Source organism: Trachurus trachurus, assembly GCF_905171665.1.
Source record: "Trachurus trachurus genome assembly, chromosome: 20".
In the NCBI taxonomy this organism is placed as follows: domain Eukaryota; kingdom Metazoa; phylum Chordata; class Actinopteri; order Carangiformes; family Carangidae; genus Trachurus; species Trachurus trachurus.
Genome location: NC_139911.1, coordinates 21,245,744 through 21,269,358, shown reverse-complemented (window position 1 = coordinate 21,269,358; position 23,615 = coordinate 21,245,744). Strand labels below are relative to the sequence as shown.

The window sequence follows — 23,615 nt, the reverse complement described above, 5'->3', positions numbered from 1 at the left end:
TTCACAGACTGCAATTTCTTGCCTGTTCTTTACCGAATAGCTCCAGTTCAGTCAGATTGGATGGAGAGCCAAGTCTTACCAAATATTCTCAATTGGATTTAGGTCTTGATTTTGACTGGGCCATTCTAACACATGGATATGCTTTGATGTAAACCAGTCCATTGTAGCTCTGGCTCTATGTTTAGGGGTCAATGTCCTGCTGGAAGGTGAACTTGCATCCCAGTCTCAAGTCTTTTGCTGTCTCTAACAGGTTTTCCTCCAGGATTGTCTTGTATTTAGCTCCATCCATCTTCCCATCAACTCTGAGCAGCTGCTGAAGAAAAGCATCCCCACAGCATGATGCTGCCACCACCATGTTTCATGGTGAGAATGGTGTCAGGTTCATGTGCAGTTAGGTTTCTGCCACACATAGCTTTTTGCATGTAGGCCAATAAGTTCAGATTTAGTCTTTGATTTGTGAAAAATCTTTATCACCATGTACCATTTTCATCCATTTCACCATTATGCACTACCATGTCCAAATCCAAATAAATTACATTTAAGTTTGTGGTTGTAAAGTGTCAAATGTGGAAAAGTTCAAGGGGTATGGATACTTTTGTAAGGCATTGTATTCTGATTCTGAGTCAGAACACAGGTTACTACATCACAGAGAAGGGCTTAATGATAATGTGCATACAAGTAGCCTTTGGAAAGCACACAAACAAAAATCATGTATATAGGCCAATATTTGATTTTGATTACTTCAGCAGTTGCTTTAAGTTTAATGACATGTTAAGAAATCATGTTTCTCATCAGTGTGGTAATGCAATACAGACATCAAATATGTGAAACATCTCATGATTTCCCCCCAAAAGTGTTTGGTTGGAGATAGATGACAGTGGCTATTGCAGAGATGCATGACCAAGAAATACCTCGTAAAGAATTGCTCCACCAATGGCAGTGTATGACATTAAAGATGCATCTAAAAAAAACAAACCAACTGTGGCATTTCAAAATGACCACATGCAATATGGCTGAAAGGAGAACTGCCTTTTCAAAGAGTAACAATAGCTCCAATTGATGACATACAGGCAAAAATACAGTATTTGTTTATAATCTCTACAAGGCCTCAAAATGACCAATAAGGAAAATACTTGTTGAATCAGATACATTTACTGTAAGGTTTGTAAAGTTGTTCTCCTGTACAAATGCAACTAAAGCAGTACTTGCTGAGAATGTTTTCACTTTGTAATCAAAATTCTATGTTCTACAACCAGAACACACAGGTGTATTTACAAATACATCTTCAAAAGGATTTTTCTTTCGCAACCTTCAGTAAAAAAAAAAAAAAACAAACAAACAAGAAATGGCATCACACTTTTTGTGGACAAACAATAACCTTTAATCATAGAAAGAAAAACGTGTTTACATGTCCCGGCATTTTCATGAAAGAAAAAGAGGAACTAAAGCAGGATAACCTAAACGTTTTACTGGACAGGATTACAAAAAGTTTTAACTTGCACCAAAAGGGAGTTTTCACAGATCACAAAGCAAAATCTGACACGAAGTATTCTGAATGAATCCTCCCCAATGGGGCGTTAAACATTAATATCAACAGCAATTTAAAAAAAAGAAAATAAAAACATAATTACAAGTTTCGGAGGCCCTTGTCTCTAGCTGCAATGACTGTGGCTGAAATGAGTTTGGGCGACAGGTATGGTGGGTGGGTGCTGGTGAACCATTTCAGACATTCTATGCAGATAGGTCACTGCTGTTAAACCGGTCTTGGTCATAAACCTCTGCGACAACCTTGCGACCCCCAAACCAGCGGTCATTGAGGGCCGCGATAGCTTTGTTCATCTCCGAGGCCATGGAAAACTCTACAAAGATTTTGACAATGATATCTGCGTCTTCCTCTTCTCCTTGCTTTTCCTGGTAAATAATGACTCTGTTGACGGAGCCAAATTTGCCACACTCTTCCGTCACCTCGCCCTCCAGGTCGTCATCAATGTCCTCTGGTCCAACCATATTTCGAAGCACCATCACAGTGGACTTGAGAAAAGAAGGGCAAGAATGCAAGTTTGATTATTAAAAAAAGTAAATAAACATTTCCATAATCCAATCATTTTAGCTGCAAATTTCCTGAACCTCACCTCTGATTTTCTGAGCAATTTCTGCATCACCATATGTCTGGCACTGCTGCCTGAGATGCTCATGTGCTCTTGGTCACTCAACATCTCCTGCCCTGTACCATCCTGAAGCATCTCTTCTTTCTCCTCTTTCTTCTCTAGTTGGTTGGAGCCGCCCGTTTGATTAGAGAGGACCGGTGGTGATGCCAGCACTGGGTTCACAAGACCAACCTGGGGAAGCACTGGAATGGGAGGACGCACCGGGGTCACACCTGTGGAGAGCAGACAGCACATGCAGTAAGTCAGAGACCTGAACTGTACAAACAGCTGCTTTCTTTTCTCGTCAGATTAATTCTTGTGTTTTGAAAGCTTTTCGTCTTTCATTTACATTCCCAATTAATGGAAAACGATATGCATAGATTATGAGTCATAAAATAACACATTTCTGCACAATTAATATACTTAGGCTGAACTCTGCAGGCATGCCGCTAAAGAAAAACAAAAACATCTGCATCAAAAGTTCCAAGTTGATGTTTGACAAGTGAACTACTAATTTATCAAGAAATGTGTAATTATAAATATTATACATTGAAAAAAAGAGGACAGTTTAAAGACATAAAAAATTACCGTTTTTCAGAAGTGGTGAAACCCATGGGGTAAACTGCGTACAACGCTGTATGGAACTATAAATCATAATTACGCTAAATTAAACCCCTGTGTTTGACACACCTGTGATGACCCCCGGTGCCTGGGCAGCCATGACAGCCTGAGGTATTCCCATTTGCTGACCGAGAAGTTGGGGCGCAGCTAACGCCCCCAAGACTGATGCGCCAGCTACAGCCTCCTTAAGAGAGGGGGGCCGAAGACATTAGGTAAGGGAAACACACAGAACACAGCACAAGGCAGCACAGTCAACAATCACACAGCATGGCACAGAGTGAGCTCAACATCCAATCAAAGTCACTGACGATAATTAAGTTAAGATTTACTGAGTCACTGACTACTCTTAGCAGGTCATTAATATACAGCTGTGATGCTAAAAAACGTCCAATCAGAAAACATTCTGCACTGAACACAACGTGTCATTTACTGTTCACACTTAGCTGTACAAGTGGCTATAAATGTGCTAACTAAGAGAGGACTCTTTGCTTACACACCCAATCAGTGAATGGGAGGAGCTCTGATTACTACTGTTACTACACAATATATACTATACAAAAAGAAATGAGGTCTTCCATATTGAGTTTTAGGTTGTTTGCATTATGAAAATATTAAACTGGATTTATAAAAACGAAGCCAAGAAAGCCTCCCATTACCGGGCAGTAAAATTGACACTGGGCAAGTACTATTTGTACCAAGATGGCCTTCTCCCAGTCACATCAATATAAGTTTTATGCCCATGTTATCTGTGCTTTTTGGTGTCAATTCTAGCTAGATCTGGGTTATATTTACCTGGAAGGCCATTAAATCCCTTTGGAAGGGATTCATACTTGCCTGGGCCGTTATCTTAGCAGTGGCCGCCGCTGCAGCCACAGCTGCAGCAGGTGGCAGACCACCAGGGGTCGTGGGGGTCAGTAGGGGCATGGGCGGAGTCACTGCTTTTCCCACCCGTAGGTACTGACCCCCCAGGTCGAAGAGGTTCATAGAAGACACGGCGTCCAGGGCTGACTGAGGCTTTTCATACTCTGTAAGGGAAGAGGACAGTTGTTAGTAGCAGCGCAACGGCAACGCAAGAGCAGGAGCGAATGAGGGCCCGCCAGCTCACCAATGAAGCCAAAGCCTCTGTGTCGCCCTGTTGTGGGGTCTCTGGCTAACGTGCAAGACTTGATCCTTCCGAAGGCCTCAAACACACTCTTGATGTCATCGTCTGACAGGTCGGGGTGGACCGATGCCACGTAGATCCGGTTAAAGGCGCGCGCCTCCTCTGCCAGCTGGTCAATGATGGGTTGCGCCTGACCGATGTTACTTGGCCGCCCAACCTATAGCACAGATCATACCAGCAGGGCTACTGAGCAAGGGTTTTATAGTGGCCAACCCCCGAGGACGCACTCCCGAGAAGCTATCTGTCCCTGCGACCTGCTCACTTTTGGCGGCCACCAAGTTCAGTCAAAGCCACTCTCTATTTTCAATTCACTAAACTGCTTTTGTTAAGTTTAGTCTACTTATACTTTGGTGCGTGCCCCTTATTTTGCTCTTCGCCTCATTGTTCTCATCTTGGCCACCAGGTATAAATTAGTTTTTTTGGAAATAGGGAGTGGTTAATAACTTAATTTGTAAATTATTTGTTAATTACTTAATTTGCAAAATAAAGTTTTGAATTTTTTTGAGAGACATGAGGAAAACACTTAACTACTGCCATTACTTCACATACTATGTTGATCATTATTACTGCTATCTTATCTAAAATTGCCATTAACTAATGGGCTCCAAGCACAACTCCACTACTTCCTGAACTTAATGCTGGTCCTTTGTTTCGTGTCTTACATTATTGGACAAAGTGATTCATCCAGATGTGTCTGAGTAGTCACATCTGGATTAATCAGTTTGTCCAATAATGAAGGACAGGAAACAAAGGAGCAGCATTCAGTTCAGGAAGTAGTGGAGCTGTGCATAGAGCCAATTCAGACAAACAGGGTCACGCAGAGATGCTTGTCAGGAATCTGATTGCCTTCTCATTTAAATTTTTTTGTCAAATTTTAGTCTCAGCTCTTGTTTTGTACTAATTTACACTTCAAATTCATTCTAAAAATTCCTGCAATACTATTTAAAAAGAAGCATGGCTTCATGTCAAAATGGCAGGTTTATGTTCAGTGTGACTAGCTGAGTTGGTGGCAACACCAAAAGGGGAATACAATACTCCTGTGCTACGGCTACGCGGTCTGCTGACTTCCTTTCTTTGGGAAAAGAATTGGACTGCCTAAGTAAGACGAGTACCCAAGTTGGACTGGGATCTGTACTACAGATGGGGCGGCCAAGCAACACCAACCAGGCGCAGCCCATCATCAGCACACCATGGACATAGAGTGACGCCGCGCGCCGCTGGGCATCCTACTGCAACTGGTCACTAGAACAGCTTTGATGACATCATGGAAGCATAACACACAACACAAGCAGACAATACACTAAGCATACACTCAGACATACACACGCACCTGGAAATCAACACAGAACAGACAAGCAAGAGGAGGGAGAAATTAGTCGCATTTAAATAGCTCAAATATCACAAAAGCACTTAATTATAAAATTGACTCAGCATCCAACTTCCTGTTTAATCAAACTATACTCAAAGACACAGTTATAGAAAAGAAGATATTCATTTGTTTCCATTTGTCTTTGTGGTCATACGACCTCAAGACATACTTATCCTCAGACGACTAACCTTAATGTTCCGCCCCCCCAACATGACTGAGTTCATCTGCTCCAGAGCCAGCTGAGCAGCTTCTGGCACGTCATACTCCACAAAGGCAAACCCCTGTACAGTCAAACAAAAACACAACCTCTGCAAACACTGAAGCGCTTTATTTGGGATCATCTGCATTAAATCGAAGATACACAGCAGGCTTTGTATCGGGGTTGACCTTTGTTCAACCACAACTGACCTTGTGTTTCATTGTTACTGAATCCCAAGACATGTCAATGCTCTTGATTGGGCCAAAGGGGGCAAAGGCCTGTCTGATGGTGTCCTCACCAAGCTCATAGTATATGGAGCCAACATACACCCGACACATGATGGCGAGAGCGCGTTGCCGCTGAGCTGCCACCTACCAATCAGGAGAAACAACACACGATAAGCATTAGAGAGTAAAAGAAAGGAAGAAAAAGACACACACACACACACACACACAACCACTAATAATGTGTATTTTCTACTGTGCTTGCTTTCCCCAAAAATAGTTAGAGGCCAATTCCAAGTTAGGGGGTCTGGACAGCTAAATAGGGTAACAATGGGATACTGTAATAAATAGAAAGAACTTTGTGAAAAACTAACATGTATTACAGTTAGAGAATATTGCTGTCGCCTCTTGTAATTATAATATGGCCTCTATTCTGTTTCTATGGAACAGACATATGGAGGAAAACACACTGAAGTGATTGACATGCACAGCCCTCACAAACATTTGGCTTCAGTAACTGACCTGTAGTCCAGGGATGCAAGTAAGGTAACAAAAGTAATCGTGGAGTTCAAACGAAATCCATACAAAGTCTTGATGAAAGCATTTCAAACTTTCTTCTCAAGTCTAAAGGGAGGGATGGTTTAACCCCCAGAAGATGCTGTGTTTATTGGTGCCTTTAAGTCAGTCTGCTTCTGTTCATTTCTTTCTATTACCAACAAAATATATCATGTGCCTAATTCATGACATAATGGAAAAATGACTTGTTAATTGACTGAAAAAAAACTTGACTTTGAGATGGCCAAAAGATCCCTGTTCCAGCAGTTCTCTCATTTTGGTCCATTGAAGGGATTGCTATCCCTCTTTAGTCCCATGCCAATAACTTTCTGTTCTTAAATCAAGCAAATGCATATTTTTCAAAGAGACGTGACTTCTCACATGAATAAACCCTTTAGAAAGTCCTTAAAAATCCCTTTAATAGCCAAATAGCTTTGGCTATCTTCTTGTAAAGAATACCAATGCAAACGTCTCCATTTTGCGGCTGGGTTATTCTTCCCACACTGAATTACGGACATGTTCGATGTTACACTAGCTGTAGAAAGCCATGTTCTTACAAAATATGCATTCTTTGGTTAGATAAAGAGGCAGGGATTGTTGCCAACGCAACCAGTAAAAGAAGGGTAACAGTCCTTTTCCATTGGGAATGCGCACAGAAAAAAAGTTTAATAATCTATTGACCGATTGTAAAGGTGAGAGAGGATCTCCAAAGCCCATTGTCACTGCTGCCATCTGAAAGACAGTAAAGATGAAAAAAGTGCTGAAAAGTAGGTTAGATATCCCTTAGCTTTGCTTTTTCAAAAAGGTCATTGCTTTGCTAGATAGACAAAAGCGGTTAGGCTAACACTGTATTCAGACCCTCCCTCTAAACAACATACAGTTTGTGGAGTTGCCTCCCCTATCTGGACACACATAACCACACAGCAATAAACATAAACAAGTCCCCTTTTAAAAGTGCAAAGATTTAACATGATAACCAATCCTTTAAGTCGATCTTCTCCATCTGTAAAAGAGCAGAATCAAAAGCAACAGCACATGGTCTACACATGTGCTGGTTTTTTTTGTTTTTTTTCAGAGCATGACGGAGTAGGGAGTTAGACTTCCAAAGGAGCTAAACCAAAACAGACTTCTGAAACAACAGATGTCTGAATTACCCACGTATAACAAGGCTAAGACAGTCTGTCTAGATCAAGGCTCACATCATGTGACAGGTGTATTACAAACTTTTTGTTTGGTGGAGTAGCAACAAATGTTAACACATCTCACCTGCAGGTTGGTGAGTTGTTGTTGCTGATGGGCAATGGTCTGCTTCACCAACACACTCTTAATGCTTTGTTCCATGGCATACTTCTTTGCCTGGAGATGGGGAACAAATGTAATTTAAATTGCTCACATGCACATCAGGTTATTGTGTCATGACACTGTAACTAACTACCTTCAGACAAGTACTGAATCTGTGCATCCACAAAGGAAACCAATTCCCTCCGACAAATTAGAGACCGCAGGACAACATGTTTATTTACCGTCTAAACTCAACATTTTTTAAAGAACGGTTTAGTCATGCTTGAACCAACCACTTCTATAGGCTTTGTAAAAATGTTTTTACAAACTTGAAAATACTACCGACAAGTTTATATATATTTGTAATGATCTCTCTATTGTCTTCCTCTGCCTGAAGTCATACATGTAAAGTAGAAAGGTAAAAATGGCCAAGAATATGGTTTCTCATAAACATGATAGAAATCAATTTACAACTGAAATCAGGACTTAAACGCATGCGAATACACTTATTTACATGTATCTTGCGAATTTCTCTAAGTAATTACATTACCCCATTACCCCTAGGGGGATATTCAAGTGTGCTTTGTGTGATGGGGGTTTCTTACCCTCTGAAGTGCCTCCTGCTGCTCTGGAGTGAGAGGCGGCAGGCCAAGCTTGGAGCCTGTGCCTTGTCCATTCTCCATCGTCAGAGCTTCTCCTCCCTGGAAATCAGAAAAAAAGCAATTTACACAAAAACTGAGAAACACAGTCTGGAGCACTAACACCTGCCCGTGTGTGCAGTACACCCATAACTATACATGACTATATATTCCCAGTAATTTCCTCCATTGCAATAATGAGACACAACACCTCACACAGCACAGTTATGGTATAAATATGTTTTCATACAGGACATACACCCGGATTTAAACCAGGTGGGACCGGACGAACTCCTTACCTACGTAACCCGCTAATGGCTGGGTCCACCAGACTGAGGCAGGAAAGCCCCCAAGGGGAAGAGGACTGATGGGGAAGCTTTAACAATTCAACAAATTCTATGGGAAATAAAAAATGCCTTCAGACTAACAAAAAGAGAAACAGGCAGCTGTTGGTTTAAAGTTGCAATGCAATCGACACAAAGCCTGCCCATCTTCTCCGAGGTTCTGGTCAGTTAACGTTAGCTCGATGCACATGAATGCTAACGATGGCTCTAATTGTAACACACACTAACGTTAGCTGGGTAAAACAGCAATAACGGGTTATGTTTAAACCTTAGCCGAAACAATATTCAACTTACGTAAATATGGACATCAACAACGCGCAGTCTTTACTACACACGAATAACCTGAAGTGCACAATTATTACACACATTTAAATGCGGCTACCGAGGCCTGGTTACTGTTTAGCTTACGATGGCGCTACGTTTGTTGCTAACAAGGAGCTAGCTCGTATTAGCTAGTGTCAGGCATTCATTGCTATGGCGCGCAAAGCAACATTTAACTTCCCCAGTGATATATATCGGCAATTTACGGCACATTTTTGTACAGTTGGATTCTACCAGACTTCGCGCATTACTTACGCAGCGACCACTGTGGCTGAAAACGGTCAAATTGTCTCTTTATCAAGGAATTTATTTACCGCAGTCTCCGTAACCGCCATGAAGCACACCTTCTTGGAGAGGCCCGAGTCTCGCACCACAACGCTCGCGATATCTTCACGTTTTCAATGGAAGCTATCGCGATAGGTGGAACCCTCGCGATGATGCAGAGGAACAGGAAATGTCGATGACCCCTTCCAGAAAATACATCCATGCTTCCAGAGCGATGGATTTATCTCATGGATCTATTATACATCCATGATCTATCTTCACAAATGTGTTCACAACATGAATGCAAAAGCAGTGTTTCCACCAATGCAAGAAATGTTAGGGACAACACGAAGAGCAAAGCTTTATTTTATTTGATAAAGATGGTAAAAGATAAAATTCCATTGTTCATTGCACATTCATGTGATTCTGATATTGCACCTTCTGCCATAATTTCACAACCTATCCAATGTTATGATCTCAGCAAATATTATTTGAGGGCCACTTCTCCATGCAAGTAGGCATACTGAGTTTGAATGGTGTTACATTTGACTGATGATAAACAATTATGACCTTGAAAGTGTACCAAAAATTACAGTGGTCACATTAGGGCATTTAGGGCAAGTTGCAAATCTTGTTGTTTGTCTTTCTCAAAAATAACAGAGAAAGATCTCTCAACACAGGTTCGAGCTAGTAGCTACTCTACTTGTGAAAGGAGGGTGTCAAATTCATTTTAGTTCAGGGGCTTGGGCCGGACCAGTAAAATGATAGCCAACAAATTGTGAGAACTAAATTTTTTTTTCTCTTTGCTTTAGTGCAAAGAAGTAGGCTACAGGTACAATGTTAAGATGTTTACATTTCATGAACTATCCTTTCACAAAACATTATGAACAACCTGAAATTTCTCAATATATGCAATTTCAACAATATTATGCCTCTTCTGTCTTCTATGTTATTTTCACACTTGGCAAATTCACCCCCCCTGCATGGGGAGCCGGTTTTGGCCTGCGTGCTGGTGCCGTATATTTGACACTCCTGCTATCGACTATGTTGCACAAGATAAAATATTATTCATGGTTCGGTAATACAAGTTGATATCAAGCAACTGATTCAAACATGCACATTAGAGCAATTCAAAAACTTTGCACCTGATAAGAATTTCTTTTATTTTGTAGGTTGATATTCTTTTCTGATGTCTTTGCCTATACTTTAAAAACAAACTGAAGATTTATCGCTCGTTTCCTGAATATGTTTAATTTGGCAACAAGTCATATGTGATTATATAATTATAACACCACCTGAAGAAGGGAAGTTAGGAAAAACATAGATTAGACAAAAACACTTATTTTTTTCAATTATCTATTTGCTGTTCCGTTACCAAAGTGGGGTTCGTCTCAGAGAAGTGAACAACACTAAATCTTGATCTTATAAATACATAACTTGTAATAATTTCAGACATAACCAACATTTTACATATAGTTTATTGTCATGTATTTAATTGCAGTAGCTACAATATTTAACAAAGGTTTAAGTGGAACACATCCAAAGGCAAGTTTCATTCAACAGAGTCACGGGAAAAAAAGTAATCTGACATAAAGTAAGACTGATATGGATGTTTCTTTTTTCATGTTTGCACAGTCTAAACATTCGTTTTCTTGGTCAGGTTCCCTCTGGAACTGAGCTGTGACTGACAAAGGCAAAATGCAAAGTTCTGTATGGTTGCAGGATATTAAGACATGCAGCTTAGTAGATCAAATGAGAGCAACAGTGGCACTGCTTTGCTTTGAAATTCTGTCCAAAGTAAATCCTTTTAATAGTCACAAACAAATATGTACACCACAGCCTATAGTAGGTGAATGTCTGGCAGAATGCAGGGCTCCTGTTTTCAGAGACACACTGATAAAAAGGCTTGACACAGAGTATAGTAAGTAAGTACTGTAAGCAATGACTGTACAGCAGCGTAACTGTTATGAAACCGCGATTTTACAGACCCAGGAAACAAATGAAGCAGAGCTAAGTGAGTCTGACAAACAAGAGTATACTGCTAAAGGCTGATCAGACGATTCACTATGGGTTTTTCTTTTTTGACTGTCCAGATTTGTTAAGGAAAAATCCACCCAAATGGCAGCCTTTCACGTTGCCAAGACTGGGTTTTGAAGCGAAATCCAGAAGAGCTGAAGGGATGAATTCTATTTTTGTGTTTGTGTGGGCTGCAGTGTAGTCAATTCCAAGGACCACGCTGATATTGTCTGAAATAAAAGTGCAGTTGATGTGTTTCTGGTAAATTAATGTGTTCAAAGCAAATAAATGTTCCATTTATCCAATCAGAGATTATGTTTCAGCATGTGCAGCCCATGGGAATCTCCATGGAGGCTGCTAAATGCTTCTGCATAATAGCTCTACCTATTAATTACAGACATGGCAAAATGATCATTAAACCATACATTTTCACGTAATTTCGGTAGTTTTCGCCTCTCAGACACCTCTAAATTCATTTACAAAACAAATTCAGAAAATGTCCTCAGATAGTTTGGGAAATTCAGCAAAAAAAAAAAAAAAAAGCAGTAACATTTATTAACAATATGGCAATCTTTATTGATAAGTCTGAAGGTCACATCACCAACTGCCTTACTCCAATTTACATGGGACTTGGCTTTTAAATCACAGGCTTAAATCCAATTTGTCTTTACATAAGATGTAGCTCTGCCCAAGCCAATATGGACTGCAGCAGAGAGCAATATCATCTGATCCATATGTCCGATACAGAGTGGCTGCAGCTCTTAATGGAGCTTCCATTAGCGGGTGTCAAATTCATCGTTGCATTCACACAGGCTGACTTTGTACTCTCGTGATGAGAGCTAGAACCTAGATTAAATCAATACGTCTGGTTTTAAAAGGGTAAAAGTCGGTCAGAGTGCGTTGAATTGCATATTGGGTAAAAGTTGGGTTTAATTCCACTGGTTCACTAGGAAAAATTTTGTCCAAAGTACATTGCCATGTGAGGCACTTTGCAAGTCTTTGGCTTTCAGAACACTTTCACAGGGAAACACCCTTAAGAGCACTACAGGATAAAAGAGAGGCATCATCTCATTGCTCGGTACTACATTTACACTGTAGGCGTGGCGTGTTTAGCTCTGGGAGAAACAACCTTAGACCCAAGAGTGAAGTGAGGTGCGTTAACTCTGCAGGTCATAAAAATAAAAACAAAGACAAAAAAAATCATCAGGCTTGTGCAACACCTCTATTGTTCACAGTTAAACAGAAATAAATAAGTCAGCTGAAGAATATTAACAGTGCATGATGGGTGAAATATTGAATTCCTGACATGGTTATGAAGCGAAGGTTTCTTGCTCGGGAGTGAGAGAGGCTTTGTTGATTTGTTTACATGTGAAAATGACTTTTCACCGATCAAAGTGGACGCTGGAGTGCAAACGAGGCTTATGAGTTAATTAAATGTCCCTCTGAAAAGACAGCTGCTGCAGGTGTAAATAAAACATATCCATTCTGATTAGTGGCGTTATGGAAAACCTAAGTTTGTCAGGGTATCTTAAGGCGTTGTAGCCCTTTTAGGCAGGGAGTTTGTCAATCTTCCGCTGCTCTGTGGGAGTGCTTAAAACACAGCCGTGATGCCTCCGGTCCTTCTAACCAGAGGCGCCTTGGGTTCCTCTCTCAGCGCTCGCGTCTCCTCCTTCTGTCTGGGATGATTTACTGACTGTCAAGGGCCAGCGTCCTTCTGTATTTGTCCCTGTTTTATCCCCAGCTAGGTGGGTTCCCCCTCCACTCCCCCTCTGTTCCCAGCTGTGTGATCCTTCCCCGCTGCCCTCTCTCCCTCTTCTCCATCCTTTATGTGGTCAACGCCCCGGGCCCGTCTGTCTGGGCCTGCTGCTGTCGTGACCTCCTCTCCTCACTGCGTGCTCCCGGAGGCCAGCGCTCGTACCCGGTGTCGGCTGATGGCGTCCTCCAGGAACCCTGCCACCTTCTCACTGTCCTCCTACGCATAGCAAACAAAAGAGTGTTTAGGCAAGAGAAAAAAATCAGGACTAGATATAAAATGTCATGTGGACCTGATTTGTTTGTATGCAAAAATCGCAGTGAGGACATCCATTCTGCCCTACAAAGGCAACGTGCAGTATCTGTAAAAATGCCAGCTTTTTGTGTTTTTCATTGTCAGGTTTAAGCATCAAATTATGAATAACTACCAAGTCTATAATTGATTAGATAAAGGTGGACTGAATTAAATGTATTTTGTAGTTTGTCTTTCTGACCAATTTTGACCGTTTTATGGCAGATACTGCACTTTGCCTTGGTTTCACAGTGCTTTTTTTGGATGGACAGCAAAATAAAAAGCCCAATAACTCTGGAAATTTAGCAGTAGCCTACCAATATCAAATTCTTCCAGATTGAAGAGAATATGCCACACTTTTGATTGGTCAAAAAATGCAGATAATGCACTTTGCCTTTGTAGGGCAGCATTGTTGTTGATGAAGGATTTAAACAAAGAAGCTTTTACAGTATATTTACCTCAGTTATGAAGGCGTAGTGAACAAGTTCACTGGCAAGGTCTTTGGAGGTGTCAGCTGAAAGTTTCACATAAGAATATTTCAGAACAATAACAACATGATAAGGCAAAATATGGATTTTTAAATGGATAAGGTTGGAGATACTCCAGATCTTCTTCTTATATCCTATTGAGCATTATCTGTTCAGCTAGAGCCTGATCTATCTGACTCCTCTTTGCCCGACAGCTCCACTGTTGTCTAAAGACTGTTGCAACCATTAGCTAACATGTTCTGTCATTTACATAGACATGGCCACTGTGGTCTGATTAGGATCAACTGGACTTCTGTCACACTTTTCTAGTTATATTCACCTCCCACCTACACACATAGCTCTATTCTACCACAGATAAACATGACCACACCTATGATACATGAGGAGCTCCAGACTGAAGGGGCTGGAAATTGAGCCACTGAGCTGCTCTACCTGTTAATCCACAGTCTCCCTGGACTGTATGCTGTGACACACAGTGATCTACTAGACTGCTGTTGAAAATAGTCCTTATCAAATGCTCAATGTATTGGCTGTTTAGTAAAAATTCCCAACAATTATGTTGAATACTGAGAGTTTAAATGATTCAATTATATATTCATGACCAATTTTACAGGAACCAGTGATCTCAGGGCTAAGAGTGACAGAAAGGCTGTGGTACAATGGCAACACAAATGTAGAATAACAGCTTTATCCCCAACAGACTTACTTGGAAGGATGTCACAGCTAAGCTGCCTGTGAAGTTTGTCATCCATCTTCAGGAACAAAGAGAGCTGAGGAAACAGCACAAGGTCAAGTTGAAATCAGGACTTATCTCGAAAATAATTGACTGAACTTTCTAAATAAATGTTGCACCCTGCTGGTACAGAACTGCTGGAAGAAAATAAGATCAATATGCCCTCAATAAAAAGCCCAGTGAGAGTGTTTACACTAAAATGGGCATAGTAGCTGTAACACAATGTGACTCACATGAGTTTTGGTCCCTTCGTCATTTGATTCCAGATTACAGTGCATCTGAATGACCTACAACAGCAGCAGGGGAAAAACACAAAGCAAAATGAGGACATAGCTAAACTGTCAATATGTTTAGGTAATAATAGACAGTATATTAATATGAATAATAATAAACAGTCCGGCATGAAAACACATGCTGGTCCTATAACATTTTGTATGTACCCAACATGCTGAACAACAAAACAAATTCTTATGTAGAAAAAGTGTAAATGTATTTACACTAAACTTGTAACAACCAATGAGAACATACTCCGCATTTTACCTCCTCAGCGTCACATGAGTGCTGAGTTCTTGTGTCAGTGGTTTATCACAGAGTAAAACTGGACTATAAAAGGACATCTCACACTGTTGTGGTGAGGTCTAAAAGACTAACCTTTCTCGTTTCTGTTTCCTGCGGTTCAGGAGTCGGCGTCTTGACCGTCTCAACCTGCTCCTGAGACAAGGACAGGGCCCGAGGGACGGGATGAGGCCGAGTCGAAGCGAAGTTCATTAACGGGTAAATCCCATTCCTGACGGGAGGAGAGGACGAGTGTTAGACCGGGTGCTGCAGGCTCAGCATGGAGTCATTACACAGAGAAAGCCACATACTGTAGTTTCACTTACTTGACATCCTCCAGAAACTTGTCAAGTTCCAAAGGCGACACATGGGAATATCTAAAAAAACAGAAGAAAAAAAAACAGAGTTATGCACAGTGAGGGTTTTGTTTTGTAAAGGGAAATTCACTTCAAAGATAAACGGTGAAGGAATTCATTTTTACTTGAGCTGAACTCCCTGTCTGTCCTCATGTTTAATCTCGGCCATGACAGCGCTGGGGTCAAAGGACTTCGTTTTCTCTTCCACGCAGTTCTCTGGAAGCAAGTCTGTAAATGCAACACAAAGTTGGGCATGATTGAACTGATCTGATACATATAGCTACACAACAACTGCACAGTGCCTATAAGAGAAAACATGTCCAGGACAAAAAAAAAATAGGTCCCATTTAGGAAGGTAAGGCTATTTTCAGCTACAATCTAAGTGAAAATATTGGCCCTAAGACTCCAGAATGAATCATTTATATGTTGATGTGTTATCAGTAAAGGAGTACAATCTGCCTGCTGTATGTTTGAATACTGGAAGCATTCTCATGCCGTAAGCTCGGCATCTGGAGGTGAGAAACTCACACTGGTTGTTGATGAGGCAGTGGGCGGCGAGCAGTTTGAGGGAGTGGACCTCGAACAGGACTCGGTGGAACAGAAGGTCGTGAGCCGTGGGACGGAGTTTGGCTTCATGACGCAAACAGGACTGCGTGAATTCCTGAAGGAAAAAAAAAAGGAGACGCTCAGTCCAACATGTAACTACACGACTGCATCGAGTGACCCAGTTTAGCGAGCATCACTCTGCAGGCACTCGTTTCCTGAAACCTCACGCGTTCCCCTGTATAAAAGATTAGAAATAAAACGAGAAACAAGCCGGCATGTGTATAGGCAGGTGTTAATGAAGTGCAGTGGGACAGTTTGTCTTTATCTCCGCGTTTCCTTGGTTGCGCTGCTGTATATTTGGGACATGAAGTATTTTTGACACTCACTCTCATGAGAGGGTCTTCTAGAGATTGACCTGCATTGACGATGGCCTCTTTGGACACCGCTGTGTCTCCGTTGGCCTGGATCTCCAGTACCGCCATCTAGGGGTACAAATATAATCTATTAACACACATAAACACAGAGAAAGAGGGAGGGAGATGGGGAATCGTACAGCAACAGCATCCATCTGTTTCTCTCACCTCTAGAGCACAGATGCCGAAGGAGAAAATGTCTATGGCATAGTCGTCTTCTCCAGCTACTGGAAACACAGAAGAAGCAAAGAAGAAGATGAATTTCTTCAAATCAAAAACATCCAGGAAAAGTAACACAAATCTGTGATCTGAATATCATATAGCGCCCCTCTATCCTTAAAGGGATACTTCACCCAAAATCAATAATTCACCAATTTGATCTCTGTTGTAGTAGTAGCTCCCAGTGGCTCTGTTGATGTTATGCGCGGGATTTGCTGTGAGATATTTGTTCGTCTATTGGATGTATGATGTAAACATGGAAGAACATCTCGCAGCAAATCACGTGCAGCCACTGGGAGCTACTGCTACAACAAGGCTGAAAACAGAGATCAAATTATTTTTTTCCGAACAACTTTTTCATGTCTTGGCTTCAGGACACTTGGGTCAGTACGGACGAGCAGTATGGAGGTATTTGGATGTTTCATAATGTGTGTTTTGGACGAATCAAAAGTGAGCTCTATCCGCTGCCATTATATGAAAATCTGTTGCCAGCCGGACCCCCCCTGGAACTCCTAAAGCGTTTTGTTCTCAGAACCCTTCCTTGGCATGACGGTGAGTAGACAATTGGTGAATTATAATATTTTAGGTGAAGTATCCCTTTAAAACTTCAGTTTAAATAAGAAAATCCTAGAAAATCACTTTAACCTGGATTAAAAAGCATCTTTTTACAGCACTAAAAGCAGCTCACATCATCCATTACATTTCTCCAAATGACTTGTGTGGAATAATTTAAATATTAAAGAGGCCGATCATTTGTACTGTGGCTTCAATTATTCCTACATTTAGCCCATTATCTACCTGATGGAGGACTGTTTGCTGTGAGTTCTGCACAAGACGCCCATAATATAAATGATGGAAAGGATTTTCTTTTCTAGATCCTGTTCCCTTTGAAAGATGCAAACTAGCTGTGCATCACACTACTACATCTTCATCTACTTCAAGGTAAATCCTTCCACTGAGAATAAATGAAGATCGATTTTGGTAGAAATCATGCAGCACGCAAGCATTCTGCTCCATTACACTTACCTTCATATTCTGGAGCGAAAAAATGAAGATTCCTCTGCTCGTCGCGGTGTTGCCTCGCTTTGCCGTGGACGCTGGCATCTGGGAACACTGGTTAGACACACAGATAACGCAGACAGATTAGACGACGGCAAACTGATGGGATATGACACCAATGAAAACAAACGAGTATCTACGACAAAATTATCTATTCCTTACCATTAACAAATAGCCGATGCCACACTGTGGAAAGAAAATTACGCATAATTGAGATGTTTTTTCCTGTTTTGTAAAGCTGCAGAGATTAAAATAGGTAAATCCAGATAAACCACAGTCTGAGTGGTCACTGCTGGCTGTAGTAACATAAAAAGCCCTGCTGGGAGCAGACCTGAGCCAATCTTGATGAGGCCATTGTGCTGGATGAAGATAGTGTCGCATGTCAGGTTGCCATGGATTATTGGTGGGTCGCAAGAGTGTAGATAACTGCAAGCAAACAATACATCTTATCATTAATACTCTGGATATGATAACAAACATCGCTCATGTTTAAATCCTGGTAATAAATCAGTCGGTACCTGAGTGCAGAGAGAATTTGGGTGCACCATCTTTTCCAGGCCTAAAATACAGAAAACAGTGTGAATCCTTTAAAGCAGGGGTTTTCAAAGTGTGAGGCGCGCCTCCCTTGGGGGGCGCCAGAGAGTTTGAGGGGAGGCGCGACATGAGAAAAAGAAAAAAAGAAAAACTGAAAACATTCAAACAAAAGATGAGTTACATGTCACTTGCACATATGATTAATGTTTTTGCAGTAGTCTATAATTTGCAATTACACTGCGATATGATAAAACACGATCTTGTTGTAACACACAGGCTGCGATTATGCTCGACTGATGTGTCAGGGAGCAGTCTCACCCCCGACGTGAACTGACGCTTGGACAGGGCCCTTTCGCGTTGTGCGCTGACGCCCAAGGTGCCCCAATGCAATCCCCTCCGCGGCGATACTGTATGTGACGCTCAGAGCGAGTGATCAGAGAGACTGTGTTGCAGGGAGAGCGGAGCTCCGCTGGCCTCGGCTGAATGTAGCACGTACTGTACGTCGGCTGTTCTGATTAGAAAAAGAGGAGCGTCAGGTGCTGCGCAGCATCAGGTATAACTTGAACGCAGCTCAAAGCGACCCGGTGCCTCTCACCGTGACCAAGCTCAGATAAATACATTGGATCAGCAGTCTACCGTGTGTCCTCCCGCATAAAGCCGCAATATAGGCTACCGCTCCTAAAAAAAAAAGCTGCACGTCGCAGCGGAGCTGTAAACAGCGGAGTTTTCCTCTACTACAGTTGAACAGCTGACATGTGGTAGGCCTACAGACGTACAGTGGAGACCTGTCACAGTGTCACCTGTGCATTGATATAAACTTCAACCTCAGCTCAGACTGTCTGCTTCCCAGATGATCACACAGGGAGAGCATGAAGCTGCTTGTGTGATGAGTGTGTTACAGTTCTATATCAATGTTTAGGTTTATTAGTCAGTGCTTTATGTTGTCATGATAATTAGGCTAATATATGCGTTTAATGAATCAAATATTATTTTGGTCATAGTAACTGATAATAAATAGGCTGTTTAATTCTCTCTCTCTATCTCTCTTTTTTTTTTTTTTTTTTTTTGGGGGGGGGGCGCACAGCTGTTTATTTTTCATTAAGGGGGGCTCACTCTCTCACACTTTGAAAACCCCTGCTTTAAAGCATTTGTTCCACAGGGCACATATGGACATGAATACTGTACTGTGATGCATTAAAGTACATTAATCCCCCCGACATGCTCTGGGATTACAGGAAATAAGGCCAAACTGCATATATAGCCTACAGCACTTAAAAAAATTAAGCCTTGAATTATCACATAATAAACAGCAAATGGACTGAAACCAAAGAGAAAACAGAAATGAGGTCCTGGGAAATCTGCAGGCAGCAAACCCAGAACACTGGTAAGAACAAGATGTATGTCTACATAGACTGAGCCACCAGGGAGTTCTGTTACATAATCTCTAATCCTACTGGAAGTACAGTATGGATCTAAATAGTGACTGGACTGCAGTACCATGTGCTGCCACCACCACAAGACTGACTGACTGACTGAGTAAAAGGCTCCGTCGGTCAAAACACTGACCTTCACATTCATAGTCTTGTGGTTCTTCTTCGTTTTCTTCAGGAATTGCTTGAGGCTGCCAGACGACATGTACTCTGTGATGAATATAACCTGTGGGACACGGAAAAAGTCAATTCAAAGATGTGTGTGTTTGCGCATTGTGTGAGCGTGTGGTGGAAACAAGGAGAGAGAAAGATCCCTCACCCGAGCTTGGCTCTCCTTCATGTCTAGCCAGTACTTGTGGAACTTGACAATGTTTGGATGCTCCACCTGCATCAGGTTCTCAAACATCTCCTTGATCTTCTCCTACAAAACACACAACCAAGCCAGTTCACATCTCCACATAATCTCATGGACCCAGTTTATTAACTAGATCATTGGCTTTTAGCATCTTTTAAGATGAAATACCAAAAAAAGTAACTAGTTCAAAATTCTCAGGTGTCAATATTTGCTCATTTGTATCGTCTGCTATGACAATAAACTAAATATCTCTGTGCTTGGGTAAAATGAAAAAAGCCTCAATCTATGAGAGAAACTTGCGAAGGATTTTTTTTTCAATATTTTTGGTATTTTATAGACTGAACAGTTAATTATAAACAGATAAAAATATTTAATAACGATTAAAAGTCCAGTGAGAGCTCTGTTGGAACATAAAATCATATTTTGTTTGAAATTTGAAATTATTTTAAAAGTAATTAAAAAAAAGGTTATTCAAACATTTGTTATAGAAGTTTATTGCTCCTCTGTTATAATAAACTGCTCGCAGGAGAACCATCACACAGGAATATCTGCTGGTAAACCCTCTAAATAAATGAGGACTGGTCTGATGGTGGTAACACATAAACTATGTGGACAAAATGATCTTTTATAATACAGGAATATATTTCTTATATACATATATGACTGAGAAATCCTGTTTGTGTGCAAACATAGGCTATTGTTTGGTTTTGAAATTAAAGCAGAAGTAAGCGATCCGGTGGTTTTGGCTAACTTCCTGTCAGCCGATGGAGTTAGCAGTCCCCGCCCTCGTCCCTACGTCACCACATTCACGCGCATCCCTTGGCTGCACACACAGAGAGGACCGCCCCTTTATGCCGTTCTCTCTCCTCATTGGATAAAGGTTGTAGGATACAAGGAAAGTTTTCTCCTCGGCTTACGGCAGAGCAGAGTGACTGACAGACCCGTGTTTCAGACCAAACACTCTATATAAGTGATTGCTGTCGGAAGATATAACTATTTAAGACTTATATTAACACAAACATTCCGCTTACTTCTGCTTTAATAAAGGTAAAGAAGGAAACATACAACAAAGCAGCCTGTGTTGGCTTTAGATAGAAAGAGACACGATACCTCCTGTGCTTTGAAGACCTTCTTGTCAGAGAAGAGCACCTCGTTCCACACCACCTCCACCCCCTCCTCTGTGTCCATGGCCAGAGAGGCACTTTCCACACCGGGGACATTACCTTGGCTGACCTGCAGGGGGCAGAAAGGAACACATATTTAGATCCAAATTTTGTACCACAAAAATGACATTAAACTTGCATTAACTTTTTTTTTTCTTTTGCCACTTTGGGTAAGCAGGAACACAGAGTAGTTACTCATCCAGCAAACAAACTGAATGACGCCTTTCACACTCAGTCATTTGATCAAATGTTAAAACGATTGCGGCAGTTTAAAGACAAACGTCATCAGCTTAACATTTGATTTACAACGCAGGAACAAAGACAGTAGAAGAGAGATGCCAAGACGTGGTGCCAGCACTCAACCAATAAGAATGCCTCATGCCTGGAAAAGCACGGCATCGATAACTGAAAACACTCATTAAAAAAGCATGTTTGAAATGATTAGAGGCCCCCCCTGCTGAGACTGTATTAACTACTAAAAGCCACTAAAAGCCCCACATAATCCATTCACATAGATCTGACACGGCTCTATTAATAAAGAGTTAAATCTGCGTTGAAAAGCCGGCGTAGCGCTCTGACGTAATATAGAAACAACATGAAATTCAGCTTAACGCATGGAAATTAATCTGAGTGCATCGAGTCCACTGAGGTTATGTCACCTATACTATAGCATGATGATGAACAGAACAGTGGATAGGGGCGATGGGATGAGCAGCAGCAGCTTGTGTTAAGAGGGAAGAGATGGATTAACAGGAGACAGAAGAAGTGAGGGATTGTGGGTGAGGGATTTAGAGAGATGAGACGTGGGACACAACAAGATGGAGGAGGTGGAAGAACTGAAATAAAAGAAGAAGGAGAAGAAAAAGAAAAAAGTCAAGTGAAGAGGCAGTGGCTGGGTCTATAATCTGGCAGACGTAGACGCCCCGGGGCTCCATCACTGCATGAGACGGCGTTTATGCAACAGCGGCAAAGAGCTAAAGACTACTCATCACAGGATATTGCTGCCTCAGCTGGCTGGGGGAGACCTGATGTAACCGCTACTTTTATGCAGCAGAATCGATGGTGCAGCAGCGAGTAAAGAGACACACTTGGGTTCAAAGTCCAGTGCTAATAAGCGTTAAGCATGGTGCAACTAAGGCCCATCAAGTTCCTCCCTAAGACTGCATCTTCACACGCAGAGTGATGGAAAATCATTCCTACTTGCAAACTAAGAGTCATCATTTCCAAAGGAGTGTGTGGATTCAGACACTCAAACACTCAGTGTGGTGCAGAGGCTGCCTCGGGATTATTTTGACTCTCCAGCAGCGGCGGTGTCTGTCTGCAGTCTGCCACTTGACTGCAACATCTCAGCAGCTACTCAGTGGATTGTCACAGTGTTTTCCACAGACATCTGTGGAAGTGCACTTGATTAGACTGCAGCGTGACTGTGCCACAAGAAATCTTAACCAGCTTCTCCAACACTGGAATTTTCTTCAAAGTGATCAATAAACTATTAGTGTTTGAGTTATATCACAGCATGGAATCATTGATCTCCGTATTCATGGACCAAACCAAAAAGTGAAAATCAGTGACCCTCAATGATTTGATTCCCAGGCCACAAGGGACTAACATGATTGAAAAATTAAACAAAAAGCATGTGTTAACCAAGGGGGCAGTTGTCGGTCTGAGAAGTGAAGCTCACTTCCGCGTTCAAAAAACTGCAATCCTCTTGGCTTCCACTGGGGGCTGGTGTCAGAAAGCAGCATTCTCCATAGACCCCCATGTTAAAATCGCCGACTTTACCTCCTCAATAAACATGATCAAAGCCTGGTGTCAGCACGTTTTTTGGTCTCAATCAATAGTTTCTACCCCCGCACACACTCTGAGGGGGGTGAATTTTTTTTCTATTTTACCGTTTTACTGTTATTAGGTTAAAACTCTGGCCAATTAGGGCGCGGAAACGTTGAGTGACAGGTCCGAGCAGCTCCGTGGACAGCTGCTTCGAGGCCAGTGGGCGGGCTCTCGGCTGGCCAATCCAACATGGCGCTGTTCAGGCCGCCATATTTGAGTCACAAAAACGACTCCCCAAAACCAATGGGTGATGTCACGGGTGCTACGTCCATATTTTTTCTATTTTTGTCTATGGTGTTAACTGGTTACCACTGTTTTTTTGTTGTTGTTGCTATATTTACCATATGTCTGTGTTGTCTTTTTGTTTTCATTCCCCATCAGGGTCTCTGTATACTTCATATTGTTGGTTAAGTGAAGTAGGTCATCATCACATGAGGTAACAAGCCTGTCATCACCATCTCTCTGCAATCAGCAGGAAGTGACATGAGTGAGGCCTCTACCTGTGGGGTGCAGCTGACATCCCCATCTGTATCATTTATTTTTAATCAAGTTACAGTCTGTTTGATTTTGTTTTTCTCTCCCACAGACACTGATTACTGATTTTAAACCCATCAGAGATAACATCTGACCCTAAAGTAGGATGTAAACAGAAAGAGGAGCCAATTCTCCTTGGCCATTTTTCTTATCAATGTTTAACTGAGAGGCTATTGACCTTTACTTGTATTTAGTGGCTCAGAGGTATAAAAGCC

General features: G+C 41.6%; 2 protein-coding genes across 5 annotated transcripts in view; both read right to left on the bottom strand.

The window, feature by feature from the left end:
* Positions 1 to 578: 578 nt before the first annotated feature.
* LOC311004015 (poly(U)-binding-splicing factor PUF60-like) lies at positions 579 to 9,224 on the bottom strand. 3 transcript variants are annotated; one of them, XM_083995952.1, is made up of 11 exons: positions 9,176 to 9,224; positions 8,164 to 8,259; positions 7,544 to 7,633; positions 6,959 to 7,009; positions 5,708 to 5,869; positions 5,488 to 5,580; positions 3,874 to 4,087; positions 3,561 to 3,793; positions 2,838 to 2,952; positions 2,133 to 2,380; positions 580 to 2,031 (listed from the first exon to the last, which is right to left on the bottom strand). In XM_083995952.1, the coding sequence occupies exons 1-11, from the start codon at positions 9,194 to 9,196 to the stop codon at positions 1,732 to 1,734; spliced, it is 1,623 nt and encodes a 540-aa protein (XP_083852078.1). In that variant the 5' UTR covers positions 9,197 to 9,224; the 3' UTR covers positions 580 to 1,731. The 3 variants fall into 3 exon arrangements, with proteins under 3 accessions (XP_083852080.1, XP_083852078.1, XP_083852079.1); XM_083995953.1 differs by having other exon boundaries at positions 3,603 to 3,793; XM_083995954.1 differs by lacking the exon at positions 6,959 to 7,009 and having other exon boundaries at positions 579 to 2,031; positions 3,603 to 3,793.
* A 3,723-nt stretch (positions 9,225 to 12,947) lies between these two features.
* The window catches only part of nrbp2b (nuclear receptor binding protein 2b), a 42,540-nt gene continuing 31,872 nt past the window's right edge, over positions 12,948 to 23,615 (bottom strand). The window contains exons 2-18 of one of the 2 annotated variants that reach the window (XM_083995563.1): positions 20,984 to 21,106; positions 19,838 to 19,939; positions 19,655 to 19,744; positions 18,073 to 18,113; positions 17,886 to 17,980; positions 17,717 to 17,740; positions 17,522 to 17,608; positions 16,445 to 16,503; positions 16,250 to 16,345; positions 15,846 to 15,978; positions 15,443 to 15,545; positions 15,288 to 15,338; positions 15,058 to 15,193; positions 14,640 to 14,693; positions 14,380 to 14,443; positions 13,644 to 13,699; positions 12,948 to 13,113 (exon numbers count right to left, since the gene is read on the bottom strand). In XM_083995563.1, the coding sequence (XP_083851689.1) occupies positions 13,027 to 13,113; positions 13,644 to 13,699; positions 14,380 to 14,443; positions 14,640 to 14,693; positions 15,058 to 15,193; positions 15,288 to 15,338; positions 15,443 to 15,545; positions 15,846 to 15,978; positions 16,250 to 16,345; positions 16,445 to 16,503; positions 17,522 to 17,608; positions 17,717 to 17,740; positions 17,886 to 17,980; positions 18,073 to 18,113; positions 19,655 to 19,744; positions 19,838 to 19,939; positions 20,984 to 21,106 (1,401 nt within the window). In that variant the 3' untranslated portion in view covers positions 12,948 to 13,026. The remainder of the gene's footprint in view (positions 13,114 to 13,643; positions 13,700 to 14,379; positions 14,444 to 14,639; positions 14,694 to 15,057; positions 15,194 to 15,287; positions 15,339 to 15,442; positions 15,546 to 15,845; positions 15,979 to 16,249; positions 16,346 to 16,444; positions 16,504 to 17,521; positions 17,609 to 17,716; positions 17,741 to 17,885; positions 17,981 to 18,072; positions 18,114 to 19,654; positions 19,745 to 19,837; positions 19,940 to 20,983; positions 21,107 to 23,615) is intronic. The other variant, XM_083995564.1, reaches the window with a different exon arrangement.

Coding starts and splice junctions, on each gene's coding strand:
- LOC311004015 (XM_083995952.1), bottom strand. CDS start 9,196: ATGGCGGTTACGGAGACTGCG. Junction 2,953..3,560: donor GGGATTTAATGGCCTTCCAG/GTAAATATAACC, acceptor CCCTCTCTTAAG/GAGGCTGTAGCTGGCGCATC. Junction 2,381..2,837: donor GGCACCGGGGGTCATCACAG/GTGTGTCAAACA, acceptor TGCTCTCCACAG/GTGTGACCCCGGTGCGTCCT.